Below are 15406 nucleotides of genomic sequence, written 5' to 3' on the forward strand. Positions count from 1 at the left end.
ATTTTTTTTAACTTTCATTTATGTTGTAAAAAAAATGCACTACAAAATAATTGTGGTCTCGGACCAAATGATTTAAAAGGTTTTCCCCTTGATTTTTACTTACACTTTTGAAGTGTTAGTTCCCTCTCTTTCTCCTTTACTAGGCTTCACAGTCTGTCTTACAAGTACTGAGAAAAAAAAGACAATCAGAAAATACACTAGTTTAACTTATATATGTTCATAAGTCAGAAATAGAGTCTTATCCTAAATCATCTCCTTAATAATCTTTTAAAACCACTTTCAGTATATCAGTATTTCAGTATAATTATGATGAGACTTCTAAAAAATATTAATTTTAAGTATTGTTCAACAAGCAGCTTTGAACATCTTGGGAAATACCAGTAATTTAGCTGTATCGATGACCTGTCAAAATATTTTGTAAAAAAACCCAGAGAGATCTAGTTGCTGTCATAGTGGTATTTAAGGGGGCTCGCAGGTCTAAATCATTATTTTTTTTAAATATAGGATTTCGCTATTTTTTTCTATAAATAAACTTTATCCTATACTTTATGAAAAATCAAATAAAAATATGGGGTCACCGTTCATTTAAGCTCACAATCTGCCTTTGAAAGAAGCATGCATTTTTGTTCAGGTACTTTTTTTCTGTTGAACTAAAAGGAGAAAAAAAGGTAAAATCGAAATAAAACCAGGTGCTCCGCAGGGTGAAGCTTTATACGACCGCAGAGGTCGAACCCTGAACAGTTGGGGCAAGTATGGACAAAACATTCAAGCGTGATGCAGCTCTGAATTTGGATTGTGATCAAATTTTTGGCAAATTGACATTACATGGTTTTTTTTTACACAAAACAAATGTCAAGATTTTACAAATCAATTAAAGATTTCTTCTTCAAACTTTTTAAATCTAAAATTAAATAGTTGACACAGCATAGGTTTCTGACACAGAATGAGTGTGGTCTAATGAACTTAAAAGTTTTTTTTTCCTTCGAGCAATTCACTATGCTGTTGAATATTAATCCTCTCAAAAAAATGTTTGAAGAAATTTTCTTTTTATTTATGAAATCTGAAATGAGAAAAATTTAAACCCCCCCCCCTTTTTTTTCACATCCCCGTTTCCCTTTTTCCAAAACTGATATCAATTCAAATTTCTAATGGAGTTTGCAACAATAACTACTCTTTTAAATACATCATAAAATATTAAAATGTAAAATAAAGTGCTTGTTATCACTGAATGGTAAAGATTGGTTGGTAGTAAAAGTGAATATAGTACATTGTTTATTGTATAAAACAATAAAAAAAACTTCATCAGCAACATTTTATATTGGCAAATTTCCAATGAAGTTATTTACATAAAGTTATTGGCAAAAAAAATTAGAAAATGACATCATAGTCATGTCTGGCAAATGTCCAACATACATTATCTAAAAACATTTTAGATAAGATAAGGAAAAAAAGCTTCATCAGCAACATTTTATATTGGCAAATTTCCAATGAAGTTATTTACATAAAGTTATTGGCAAATAAAAATAGAAAATGACATCATAGTCATGTCTGGCAAATTTCCAACATATATTATCAACTACTATTCTATACAAAGAAAGATAACTCCAATTGAAAATTAATTGCTATTGCACAATATTGTGCAATTAGATATTTCTTGCTATTGTGCAATACTGTGCAATTGAAAATTTCTTGCTATTGCACAATACTTGATATGGAATCCTGATTTGGACCAACTTGAAAACTGGGCCCATAATCAAAAATCAAAGTACATATTTAGATAAAGCATATCAAATAAGCCCAAGAATTTAATTTTTGTTAAAATCAAACTTAGTTTAATTTTGGACCCTTTGGACCTTAATGTAGACCAATTTGAAAACTGGACCAAAAATTAAGAATCTACATACACAGTTAGATTTGGCATATCAAAGAACCCATTTATTCAATTTTTGATGAAATCAAACAAAGTTTAATTTTGGACCCCCATTTGGACCAACTTGAAAACTAGGCCAATAATTAAAAATCTAAGTACATTTTTAAATTCAGCATATCAAAGAACCCCAAGGATTCAATTTTTGTTAAAATCAAACTAAGTTTAATTTTGGACCCTTTGGACCTTAATGTAGACCAATTTGAAAACGGGACCAAAAATTAAGAATCTACATACATATTTAGATTTGGCATATCAAAGAACCCCAATTATTCAATTTTTGATGAAATCACACAAAGTTCAATTTTGGACCCTTTGGACCCCTTATTCCTAAACTGTTGGGACCAAAACTCCCAAAATCAAACCCAACCTTCCTTTTATGGTCATAAACCTTGTGTTTAAATTTCATAGATTTCTATTCACTTAAACTAAAGTTATAGTGCGAAAACCAAGAAAATGCTTATTTGGGCCATTTTTGGCCCCTAATTCCTAAAATGTTGGGACCAAAACTCCCTTCCTTTTGTGGTCATAAACCTTGTGTTAAAATTTCATGGATTTCTATTCGCTTTTACTAAAGTTAGAGTGCGAAAACTAAAAGTATTCGGACGACGACGACGACGACAACGACGCCAACGTGATAGCAATATACGACCAAAAAATTAAAATTTTTGCGGTCGTATAAAAAGAACTAAATTACAGAAATCGCTTAAATTTTACAATAGTTTAGTTAAAAAACAGTATATTTGAAAAAAAAATTATAAAAAATATAGGTCACCGATGAGCTAATAAAGTTATTTAAATTTTTTTGCAAAAAAATGGCATTTTTCTCACCGAAGGGAGATAATTTTGAGCTTTTTCAATGATATAAACATGCAGTTACAGTTAACCAGTTTGTTAAAAAAAAATGTTTTTTAAAGTAGATTGTATTCTTGTTACTTTACAACAAATGAGCTTTATTACAATTAAATCTTTTACTTATTAAAGAACCTTAGTGAGCACGCTCACATACCCCACGTCCCAACATTGTCATAAAAAATATTGAATCGTAATTTCCTGTCTACACAATGTATATGCACATCTACATAATATGTCCTTATTATCTAAAGAGATTTCATGAATTTCTGTTGTGTGGTTAGAGAGGAGTTGCGATGACAAGAAACAGGACTGACAGACGGGTCAAAAACATTATACCCTCCCCAACTTCGTTGCGTGGGGTATAAAAATATAATGCCAAGGAAAATGGCTGCAAAGAATACACATTTGTTTTTTTTTTTTCAATTATTTGAGAGGATTACAACTAAATGTTTTCAACAAACCTTCAAAAGCATCGTCTGTTGTCAACATAACTTTGCCTGATGATTTAAATCTATAAGTACATTCATATGCAACATCTAAATCATCTCTTGAAACATTCTTTATGATCAAATCAAAACCATCTTCTCGCATGGACATGTTATATTTCATTACAACCTCTTCGTCAGGAGCTCCATTTAATGTCAGCATTTTCTGCTTAGGTCCACCTTCCCATCTTTTAATCTCGTGTCCATCAATAGAATACTCTTCAGTGGTACAAAGCAGTCTTAAGTCTTCTCCATATCTTGAAATTTTTTCTTCTACTTTCCATTCCACTAAAATAAGCAAATTAATTCAGAAATGTCAAGAATATAATAAAAATGAAATACCATGTGATCAATCATAGATTATAACTGACAAATAAACTCTGGCTAAGAAGTATCTTAATAAATATAAAGAATGAAGCATAACAAATTGAAAATTCTATGAGATACAAATGAAATGTAAATTTCATACCCGCCTCATACAAACCTATTCCACATTAAGGGAAAGCCAGAGGGAGGGTTTTGAAAAATGAACAAATGAGGAAACACACTGGTTATTAACAAATTAGCTATGCTGAGAGAAGTTTTAACGACAAACTAAGACATATTTAAACATAAAAATTCTGAATTATTAAAATGTTGACTACCTGTTTTCTTGTGTTTCAGAAAAGTGAAAATCAATACTATTGATTCAATAGTGAGTTCTACTTTTAAACTGAAATTTTTATCCAAAATAATTTACTGTACTGGGTGACCAATAAAAAAGGTGTTTAAATTAATTTAGAAAGCAGTCCAAACTAAACCTTGACCAGAGATGTGTTCACTGTTAACATGGTTAAATGAAGTGAGACCTGCAATTGTCCATTTACCAATTCACTAAATTATTTTTGTGATTCTTCATTAATAATTCTTCATTTTTAATCAAAAATTTATAGATGAACAGGATATAAAGCAAACAAAAGTCAATACAGCAAACATGGCAACAAATCAAATGGCAGGATTTACAAAATTTGTTTTTGTTTTTGAAGGAAATGGTTATGTACACTTTCAAAAAAAAAGTGGCTGGAGGCCTGCTTTTGTACAATAAACTTGATTTGATTTAATTTGATTAATCATGTTAATTGTGTTTGATGAAATCAAAACAAGATTAAGTTTAGACCTTCTTGACCTCAATGTTGACCAATTCAAAATTAAAACGGCCCAAAATCAAAATTTAATACATTGGTTAGATTCAAATGAACCCAAGTATTCAAGACTTTTACAAATTGTGACTTGGATTGAGAGTTGTTTCAATTCTTAGTATGATACAATTTCAATTACTAAAGGTTTTGTCTGGCCCATAACTCCCAAAATCAATTTGATTTTTCGCTTTGAGGTATGGAAACTTGTGATACAATTTCATAGAAATCCATACACTTGTACATGTTGTACACAAGTTATTGTTCTGAAACAAGAAACATGTTTGTTCCTGAATAGTTACATGTACATTGTAGGACAATAACCCCCAAGATCAATGTATAATTTCTAGATCTCACAACTGCAAAGAATGAACAGTCAGGGTACTTACTTAAATGAGTGGTTATTAAATCACTGATTCAATTAACATTATGTTCATAAAGGTTGTAAGTTAGAGTTGTCTTTCTTTAATAATCACCTATTTAAGTAGTACAAATTTATCACTAGACTAAGTGATTTAATTTTATTGTAGTTTTAAATATAAAATACTAATGATCCAGGGACTAATTATGTTTCTAAACTTATCAGAACCAACATCTGTGTTGTCTAGGATGACCAGATCATGTCAGGTGATGACCTTGTACTGAATCTAGGATAATGACATAAAAATCACTTGTTTAAGTATCATACATTTGTACCTTAATTTTCTTTAAAAAAATCACTTCTTTAAGTATCATTATTCTAATAACCCCCACTAATTTCAACACCTCTGAACAGTGAAATTTTTATCACGAACAGTAGAATTTTATTACATAATCTGAAAGATGAAACCTTGAACTTTACAGGAAAAATACTTCCACTTATCATCATTGGGGTATCTAGTTAAAAAAATGTGTCCAGTAACTCGGCCAACAAACCAAGATGGCCGCCATGGCTAAAATTGTTCATCAGGTCAAGATCTATCTGCCCTGAAATTTTCAGATGAATCGGAAATTCCGTTATTGGGTTGCTGCCCCTGAAATGGTAAATTTAAGAAAATTTTGCTGTTTTTGGTTATTATCTTGAATATTATTATAGATAGAGATAAACTGTAAACAGCAATAATGTTCAGCAAAGTAAGATCTACAAATAAGTCAGCATGACCACAATGGTCAGTTGACCAGTTTAGGAGTTATTGCCCTTTATAGTCAATTTTTAACCATTTTTCGTAAATCTTAGTTATCTTTTAGAAAAATCTTCTTCTCTGAAACTACTGGGCCAAATTTAACCAAACTTAACCATAATCATCATTGGGGTATCTAGTTTAAAAAATGTGTCCGGTGACCCTGCCAACCAACCAAGATGGCGGCCATGGCTAAAAATAGAACATAGGGGTAAAATGCAGTTTTTGGCTTATAACTCAACCAGATGCTCAGCAGGGCGTAGCTTTATACGACCGCAGAGGTTGAAACCTGAACGGTTGGGGCAAGTATGGACACAACATTCAAGCTGGATTCAGCTCTAAATTTGGATTGTGATTAAATAGTTGACACAACATAGGTTTCTGACACAGAATGAATGTGTTCTAATGAACTTAAAATTTTTGTTTTCTCTTAGAGCAATTCACTATGCTGTTGAATATTAATCCTCTCAAAAAAATGTTTGAAAAAATTTTCTTTTTTATTTATGAAATTTCAAATGAGAAAAATTGAACCCAATTTTTTTAATCACATCCCCCTTTCCCTTATTCCAAAACTAATCTTAATTAAAATTTCTAATGGAGTTTGCAACAATAACTACTCATTTAAATACATCATAAAATATTAAGTTGTAAAAAAACAGCTTGTTATCACTGAATGGTAAAGATTATTTTAATTTATCAGTTGGTAGTAAAAAGTGAATATACATTGTATATTGTATATAACAAAGATTTAAGTTGATTCTGGACAAAGAAAGATAACTCCAATTAAAACCAGTTGCTTCGCAGGGCGCAGCATTATACGACCGCAGAGGTTGAACCCTGAACGGTTGGGGCAAGTATGGACACAACATTCAAGCTGGATTCAGCTCTAAATTTGGATTGTGATTAAATAGTTGACAGCATAGGTTTCTGACACAGAATGAATGTGGTCTAATGAACTTAAACAAAAAATTTTGCCTTTGAGCAATTCACTATGCTGTTGAATATTAATCCTCTCAAAAAAATGTTTGAAGAAATTTTCTTTTTATTTATGAAATCTGAAATGAAAAAAATTGACCCCCCCAATTTTTTTTTACATCCCCCTTTCTCTTATTTCAAAACTGATCTCAATTCAAATTTCTAATGAAGTTTGCAACAATAACTACTCATTTAAATACATCATAAAATATTAAAATGTAAAAAAAGTGCTTGTTATTACTGAATGGTAAAGATTGTTTTAATCTATCAGTTGGTAGGAAAAGTGAATATACATTGTATATTGTATAAAACAATGATTTAAGTTGATTCAACTACTATTCTGGACAAAGAAAGATAACTCCAATTGAAATCCAATTGGAATTTCTTGCTATTGCACAATATTGTGCAATTAGATATTTCTTGCTATTGTGCAATACTGTGCAATTGAAAATATTTGCTATTGCACAATACTGTGCAATTGAAGATTTCTTGCTATTGCACAATACTGTGCAATTGAAGATTTCTTGCTATTGCTGAATACTGTGCAATTGAAAATTTCTTGCTATTGCACAATACTTAATATAATAATTTTGGATCCTGATTTGGACCAACTTGAAAACTGGGCCCATAATCAAAAATCTAAGTACATGTTTAGATTCAGCATATCAAAGAGGCCCAAGAATTCAATTTTTGTTAAAATCAAACTTAGTTTAATTTTGGACCCTTTGGACTTTAATGTAGACCAATTTGAAAACAGGACCAACAATTAAGAATCTACATACACAGTTAGATTTGGCATATCAAAGAACCCCAATTATTCAATTTTTGATGAAATCAAACAGTTTAATTTTGGACCCCGATTTGGACCAACTTGAAAACTGGGCCAATAATCAAAAATCTAAGTATATTTTTAGATTCAGCATATCAAAGAACCCCAAGGATTCAATTTTTGTTAAAATCAAACTAAGTTTAATTTTGGACCCTTTGGACCTTAATGTAGACCAATTTGAAAACGGGACCAAAAATTAAGAATCTACATACACAGTTAGATTCGGCATATCAAAGAACCCCAATTATTCAATTTTTGATGAAATCAAACAAAGTTTAATTTTGGACCCTTTGGGCCCTTTATTCCTAAACTGTTGGGACCAAAACTCCCAAAATCAATACCAACCTTCCTTTTGTGGTCATAAACATTGTGTTTAAATTTCATTGATTTCTATTTACTTAAACTAAAGTTATTGTGCGAAAACCAAGAATAATGCTTATTTGGGCCCTTTTTTGGCCCCTAATTCCTAAACTGTTGGAACCAAAACTCCCAAAATCAATCCCAACCTTTCTTTTGTGGTCATAAACTTTGTGTCAAAATTTCATTGATTTCTATCAACTTAAACTAAAGTTATAGTGCGAAAACCAAGAAAATGCTTATTTGGGCCCTTTTTGGCCCCTAATTCCTAAAATGTTGGGACCAAAACTCCCAAAATCAATCCCAACCTTCCTTTTGTGGTCATAAACCTTGTGTTAAAATTTCATAGATTTCTATTCAGTTTTACTAAAGTTAGAGTGCGAAAACTAAAAGTATTCGGACGACGACGACGCCGCCAACGTGATAGCAATATACGACGAAAAATTTTTCAAATTTTGCGGTCGTATAAAAAAATCTTGCTATTGCACAATATTTTGCAATTAGATATTTCTTGCTTACTATTCTGGACAAAGAAAGATAACTCTAATTAAAAAAAAATTTGCTATTTCACAATATTGTGCAATTAGATATTTCTTGCCATTGCGCAATACTGTGCAATTGAAAAGACTTGCTATTGCACAATACTTAATATAATAATTTTAGATCCTGATTTGGACCAACTTGAAAACTGGGCCCATAATAAAAAATCTAAGTACATTTTTGGATTCAGCATATCAAAGAACCCCAAGATTTCAATTTTTGTTAAAATCAGACTAAGTTTAATTTTGGACCCTTTGGACTTTAGTGTAGACCAATTTGAAAACAGGACCAAAAATGAAGAATCTACATACACAGTTAGATTTGGTATATCAAAGAATCCCATTTATTCAATTTTTGATGAAATCAAACAAAGTTTAATTTTGGACCCCGATTTGGACCAACTTGAAAACTGGGCCAATAATCAAGAATCTAAGTACATTTTTAGATTCAGCATATCAAAGAACCTAACTGATTCATTTTTTGTCAAAATCAAACTAAGTTTAATTTTGGACCCTTTGGACCTTAATGTAGACCAATTTGAAAACGGGACCAAAAGTTAAGAATCTACATACACAGTCATGACAGTTAGATTCGGCATATCAAAGAACCCCAATTATTCAATTTTGATGAAATCAAACAAAGTTTAATTTTGGACCCTTTGGGCCCCTTATTCTGTTGGGACCAAAACTGCCTTCCTTTTATGGTCATAAACCTTGTGTTTAAATTTCATAGATTTCTATTTACTTATACTAACGTTATGGTGCGAAAACCAAGAAAAATGCTTATTTGGGTCCCTTTTTGGCCCCTAATTCCTAAACTGTTGGGACCTAAACTCCCAAAATCAATACCAACCTTCCTTTTGTAGTCATTAACATTGTGTTTAAATTTCATTGATTTCTATTTACTTAAACTAAAGTTATTGTGCGAAAACCAAGAATAATTCTTATTTGGGCCCTTTTTTGGCCCCTAATTCCTAAACCGTTGAAACCAAAACTCCCAAAATCAATCCCAATCGTTCTTTTGTGGTCATAAACCTTGTGTCAAAATTTCATAGATTTCTATTAACTTAAACTAAAGTTATAGTGCGAAAACCAAGAAAATGCTTATTTGGGCCCTTTTTGGCCCCTAATTCCTAAAATGTTGGGACCAAAACTCCCAAAATCAATACCAACCTTCCTTTTGTGGTCATAAACCTTGTGTTAAAATTTCATAGATTTCCATTCAGTTTTACTAAAGTTAGAGTGCGAAAACTAAAAGTATTTGGACGACGACGACGACGCAGACGACGACGCAGATGACGACGCCAACGTGATAGCAATATACGACGAAAATTTTTTTCAAATTTTGCGGTCGTATAAAAACCGAAGCATTTAGAGCAAATCTGACAGGAAGTAAAATTGTTGATCAGGTCATGATCTATCTGCCCTGGAATTTTCAGATGAATCAGATAATCGGTCACCGTTGTTGGGTTGCTGCCCCTGAAATGCTAATTTTAAGGAAATTTTGCTGTTTTTGGTTATTATCTTGAATATTACTATAGATAGAGATAAACTTTAAACAGCAATAATGTTCAGCAAAGTAAGATCTACAAATAAGTCAATAATGTACAGCAAAGTAAGAACTAACCAGGTGCTCCGCAGGGCGCAGCTTTATACGACCGCAGAGGTCGAACCCTGAACAGTTGGGGCAAGTATGGACAAAACATTCAAGCATGATACAGCTCTGAAGTTGGATTGTGATCAAATTTTTGACATTACATGTTTTTTTTTTACACAAAACAAATGCCAAAATTTTACAAATCAATTAAAGATTTCTTCTTCAAACTTTTTAAATCTAAAATTAAATAGTTGACACAGCATAGGTTTCTGACACAGAATGAATGTGGTCTAATGAACTTAAAAGGTTTTTTTTTGCCTTTGAGCAATTCACTATGCTGTTGAATATTAATCCTCTCAAAAAAATGTTTGAAGAAATTTTCTTTTTATTTATGAAATCTGAAATGAGAAAAATTTAACCCCCCCCACCTTTTTTTTCACATCCCCGTTTCCCTTTTTCAAAAACTGATATCAATTCAAATTTCTAATGGAGATTGCAACAATAACTACTCATTTAAATACATCATAAAATATTAAGATGTAACCAGGTGCTCCGCAGGGCGCAGCTTTATACGACCGCAGAGGTCGAACCCTGAACAGTTTGGGCAAGTATGGACAAAACATTCAAGCGTGATACAGCTCTGAATTTGGATTGTGATCAAATTTTTGACATTACATGGTTTTTTTTTACACACAACAAATGTCAAGATTTTACAAATCAATTAAAGATTTCTTCTTCAAACTTTTTAAATCTAAAATTAAATAGTTGATCATGACACAGCATAGGTTTCTGACACAGAACGAATGTGGTCTAATGAACTTAAAAGTTTTTTTTTGCCTTTGAGCAATTCACTATGCTGTTGAATATTAATCCTCTCAAAAAAATGTTTGAAGAAATTTTCTTTTTATTTATGAAATTTGAAATGAGAAAAATTTAACCCCCCCCCCTTTTTTTTCCACATCCCCGTTTCCCTTTTTCCAAAACTGATATCAATTCAAATTTCTAATGGAGTTTGCAACAATAACTACTCTTTTAAATACATCATAAAATATTAAAATGTAAAATATAGTGCTTGTTATCACTGAATGGTAAAGATTGGTTGGTAGTAAAAGTGAATATACATTGTTTATTGTATAAAACAATAAAAAAAACTTCATCAGCAACATTTTATATTGGCAAATTTCCAATGAAGTTATTTACATAAAATTATTGGCAAATAAAAATAGAAAATGACATCATAGTCATTCATGTCTGGCAAATGTCCAACATACATTATCTAAAAACATTTTAGATAAGATAAGGAAAAAAAGCTTCATCAGCAACATTTTATATTGGCAAATTTCCAATGAAGTTATTTACATAAAGTTATTGGCAAATAAAAATAGAAAATGACATCATAGTCATGTCTGGCAAATTTCCAACATATATTATCAACTACTATTCTATACAAAGAAAGATAACTCCAATTGAAAATTAATTGCTATTGCACAATATTGTGCAATTAGATATTTCTTGCTATTGTGCAATACTGTGCAATTGAAAATTTCTTGCTATTGCACAATACTTGATATGGAATCCTGATTTGGACCAACTTGAAAACTGGGCCCATAATCAAAAATCAAAGTACATATTTAGATAAAGCATATCAAATAAGCCCAAGAATTTAATTTTTGTTAAAATCAAACTTAGTTTAATTTTGGACCCTTTGGACCTTAATGTAGACCAATTTGAAAACTGGACCAAAAATTAAGAATCTACATACACAGTTAGATTTGGCATATCAAAGAACCCATTTATTCAATTTTTGATGAAATCAAACAAAGTTTAATTTTGGACCCCCATTTGGACCAACTTGAAAACTAGGCCAATAATTAAAAATCTAAGTACATTTTTAAATTCAGCATATCAAAGAACCGCAAGGATTCAATTTTTGTTAAAATCAAACTAAGTTTAATTTTGGACCCTTTGGACCTTAATGTAGACCAATTTGAAAACTGGACCAAAAGTTAAGAATCTACATACACAGTCATGACAGTTAGATTCAGCATATCAAAGAACCCCAATTATTCAATTTTGATGAAATCAAACAAAAGTTTAATTTTGGACCCTTTGGGCCCCTTATTATGTTGGGACCAAAACTCCCAAAATCAAACCCAACCTTTCTTTTATGGTCATAAACCTTGTGTTTAAATTTCATAGATTTCTATTTACTTATACTAACGTTATGGTGCGAAAACCAAGAAAAATGATTATTTGGGTCCCTTTTTGGCCCCTAATTCCTAAACTGTTGGGACCTAAACTCCCAAAATCAATACCAACCTTCCTTTTGTAGTCATTAACATTGTGTTTAAATTTCATTGATTTCTATTTACTTAAACTAATGTTATTGTGCGAAAACCAAGAATAATGCTTATTTGGGCCCCTTTTTGGCCCCTAATTCCTAAACTGTTGAGACCAAAACTCCCAAAATCAATCCCAACCGTTCTTTTGTGGTCATAAACCTTGTGTCAAAATTTCATAGATTTCTATTAACTTAAACTAAAGTTATAGTGCGAAAACCAAGAAAATGCTTATTTGGGCCCTTTTTGGCCCCTAATTCCTAAAATGTTGGGACCAAAACTCCCAAAATCAATACCAACCTTCCTTTTGTGGTCATAAACCTTGTGTTAAAATTTCATAGATTTCCATTCACTTTTACTAAAGTTAGAGTGCGAAAACTAAAAGTATTCGGACGCCGGACGACGACGACGACGCAGACGCCAACGTGATAGCAATATACGACGAAAATTTTTTCAAAATTTGCGGTCGTATAAAAAAACTGCTTGTTATCACTGAATGGTAAAGATTATTTAAATTTATCAGTTGGTAGTAAAAAGTGTATATACATTGTATATTGTATATAACAAAGATTTAAGTTGATTCTGGACAAAGAAAGATAACTCCAATTAAAAAAAATTCTTGCTATTGCACAATATTGTGCAATAGGATATTTCTTGCTTACTATTCTGGACAAAGAAAGATAACTCTAATTAAAAAAAATTTTGCTATTTCACAATATTTTGCAATTAGATATTTCTTGCCATTGCACAATACTGTGCAATTGAAAAGACTTGCTATTGCACAATATTTAATATAATAATTTTAGATCCTGATTTGGACCAACTTGAAAACTGGGCCCATAATCAAAAATCTAAGTACATGTTTAGATTCAGCATATCAAAGAGGCCCAAGGATTCAATTTTTGTTAAAATCAAACTTAGTTTAATTTTGGACCCTTTGGACTTTAATGTAGAATTTGAAATTTGAAAACAGGACCAAAAATGAAGAATCTACATACACAGTTAGATTTGGCATATCAAAGAACCCCAAGGATTCAATTTTTGATGAAATCAAACAAAGTTTAATTTTGGACCCTTTGGACCTTAATGTAGACCAATTTGAAAACTGGACCAAAAAACTTCAATAATCAAGAATCTAAGTACATTTTTAGATTCAACATATCAAAGAACCCAACCGATTCATTTTTTGTCAAAATCAAACTAAGTTTAATTTTGGACCCTTTGGACCTTAATGTAGACCAATTTGAAAACGGGACCAAAAGTTGAGAATCTACATATACAGTTAGATTCGGCATATCAAAGAACCCCAATTATTCAATTTTGATGAAATCAAACAAAGTTTAATTTTGGACCCTTTGGGCCCCTTTTTCCTAAACTATTGGGACCAAAACTCCCAAAATCAATACCAACCTTCCTTTTATGGTCATAAGCCTTGTGTTTAAATTTCATAGATTTGTATTTACTTATACTAACGTTATGGTGCGAAACCAAGAAAAATGCTTATTTGGGTCCCTTTTTGGCCCCTAATTCCTAAACTGTTGGGTCCTAAACTCCCAAAATCAATACCAATCTTCCTTTTGTGGTCATAAACATTGTGTTTAAATTTCATAGATTTCTATTTACTTCAACTAAAGTTATTGTGCAAAAACCAAGAAAAATGCTTATTTGGGCCCTTTATTGGCCCCTTATTCCTAAACTATTGAAACCAAAACTCCCAAAATCAATCCCAATCTTTCTTTTGTGGTCATAAACCTTGTGTCAAAATTTCATAGATTTCTATTAACTTAAACTAAAGTTATGGTGCGAAAACCAAGAAAATGCTTATTTGGGCCCTTTTTGGCCCCTAATTCCTAAAATGTTGGGACCAAAACTCCCAAAATCAATACCAACCTTCCTTTTATGGTCATAAACCTTGTGTTAAAATTTCATAGATTTCTATTCACTTTTACTAAAGTTAGAGTGCGAAAACTAAAAGTATTCGGACGACGACGACGACGACGCCAACGTGATAGCAATATACGACGAAAATTTTTTCAAAATTTGCGGTCGTATAAAAATAAGTCAGTATGACCAAAATAGTCAATTGACCCCCTAAGGAGTTATTGCCCTTCATAGTCAATTTTTAACAATTTTCTTAAAATTTGAAGATTTTCAACAACATTTTCCACAGAAAGTACTGTTATAGATAGAGATAATTGTAAGCAGCAAGAATGTTTAGTAAAGTAAGATCTACAAACACATTACCATCACCAAAACACAATTTTGTCATGAATCCATCTGTGTCCATTGTTTAATATTCACATAGACCAAGGTGAGCGACAAAGGCTCTTTAGAGCCTCTAGTTCAATTTTACTGATGAAAAGATATTATCTAAACCTATGTGTTTAAAATTTTAGTATAACTACAAAATCACAATTTATGACAAAATTTCTAATTTGCTACTTAAATAAGTGATTTAAAAATCACTCATTTAAGTAAGTCCCCTGACTGATGAACTGTACAAGTACATTTTGTACTGTTCCGACAAATCATTGGAAACTCAAGTTACCACCAAGAAACTTTTTCCAAATTTGGTTAGGAACTACATGTTTGTACTTTGAATTTTAACCCAAAAACCAATATATAGGCTTCTCCATTTCTTTGTCATCAATCTGTACAAGTTTCAATCAAGCAATTGATACTCTAGTCACCATCTCAAAAAGCTATTTATTTTTTACATTCAGACAGATAGACATACTGAACAAATCAAAGAACAGATGAAATTTGTTCTGGATCATTAAAATATGCCTTACATTTTAGGTTTGAATCAGAGGAGGTGTTTCATGATGGTGCCGTGTGCAAAAAAACAACAAGTCACGTTTGAATCTTGTGGATTGGTTTTACTTTTTTCAGGTCAAATTGTTGTCAACAATGGTTGCAAGATTATAACATACATTTAAAAAAATCTGAATCATTAGCCATTCAACAAATTTACAGATATCTTCTAACATAAATTAAATCTTACCTTTGGCACAGATTAAGACCACAACATTTAAAATAAACAGTATCCTTTTATCCATTTATCTGTAAATAAATAATTGAGATTTCATATATATAAGCATGGTAACATGAAAGAACAAGGTATGATTAGGGGCGTTTTTGGCCCCCTTCTGGAATAAGTTTAGATAG

The 15406-nt window shown here is 31.3% G+C and overlaps 1 protein-coding gene across 1 annotated transcript in view; it reads right to left on the minus strand.

Moving 5' to 3' along the window:
* The window catches only part of LOC143080153 (uncharacterized), a 30144-nt gene extending 14748 nt beyond the window's left edge, over window positions 1-15396 (minus strand). Inside the window, exons 1-3 of the mRNA XM_076255881.1 lie at window positions 15243-15396; window positions 3244-3555; window positions 104-167 (exon numbers count right to left, since the gene is read on the minus strand). Of these exons, the coding sequence (XP_076111996.1) occupies window positions 104-167; window positions 3244-3555; window positions 15243-15297 (431 nt within the window). The 5' untranslated portion in view covers window positions 15298-15396. The remainder of the gene's footprint in view (window positions 1-103; window positions 168-3243; window positions 3556-15242) is intronic.
* Window positions 15397-15406: the final 10 nt, after the last annotated feature.

This window comes from Mytilus galloprovincialis, chromosome 6 (assembly GCF_965363235.1).
Source record: "Mytilus galloprovincialis chromosome 6, xbMytGall1.hap1.1, whole genome shotgun sequence".
NCBI classification, from domain to species: domain Eukaryota; kingdom Metazoa; phylum Mollusca; class Bivalvia; order Mytilida; family Mytilidae; genus Mytilus; species Mytilus galloprovincialis.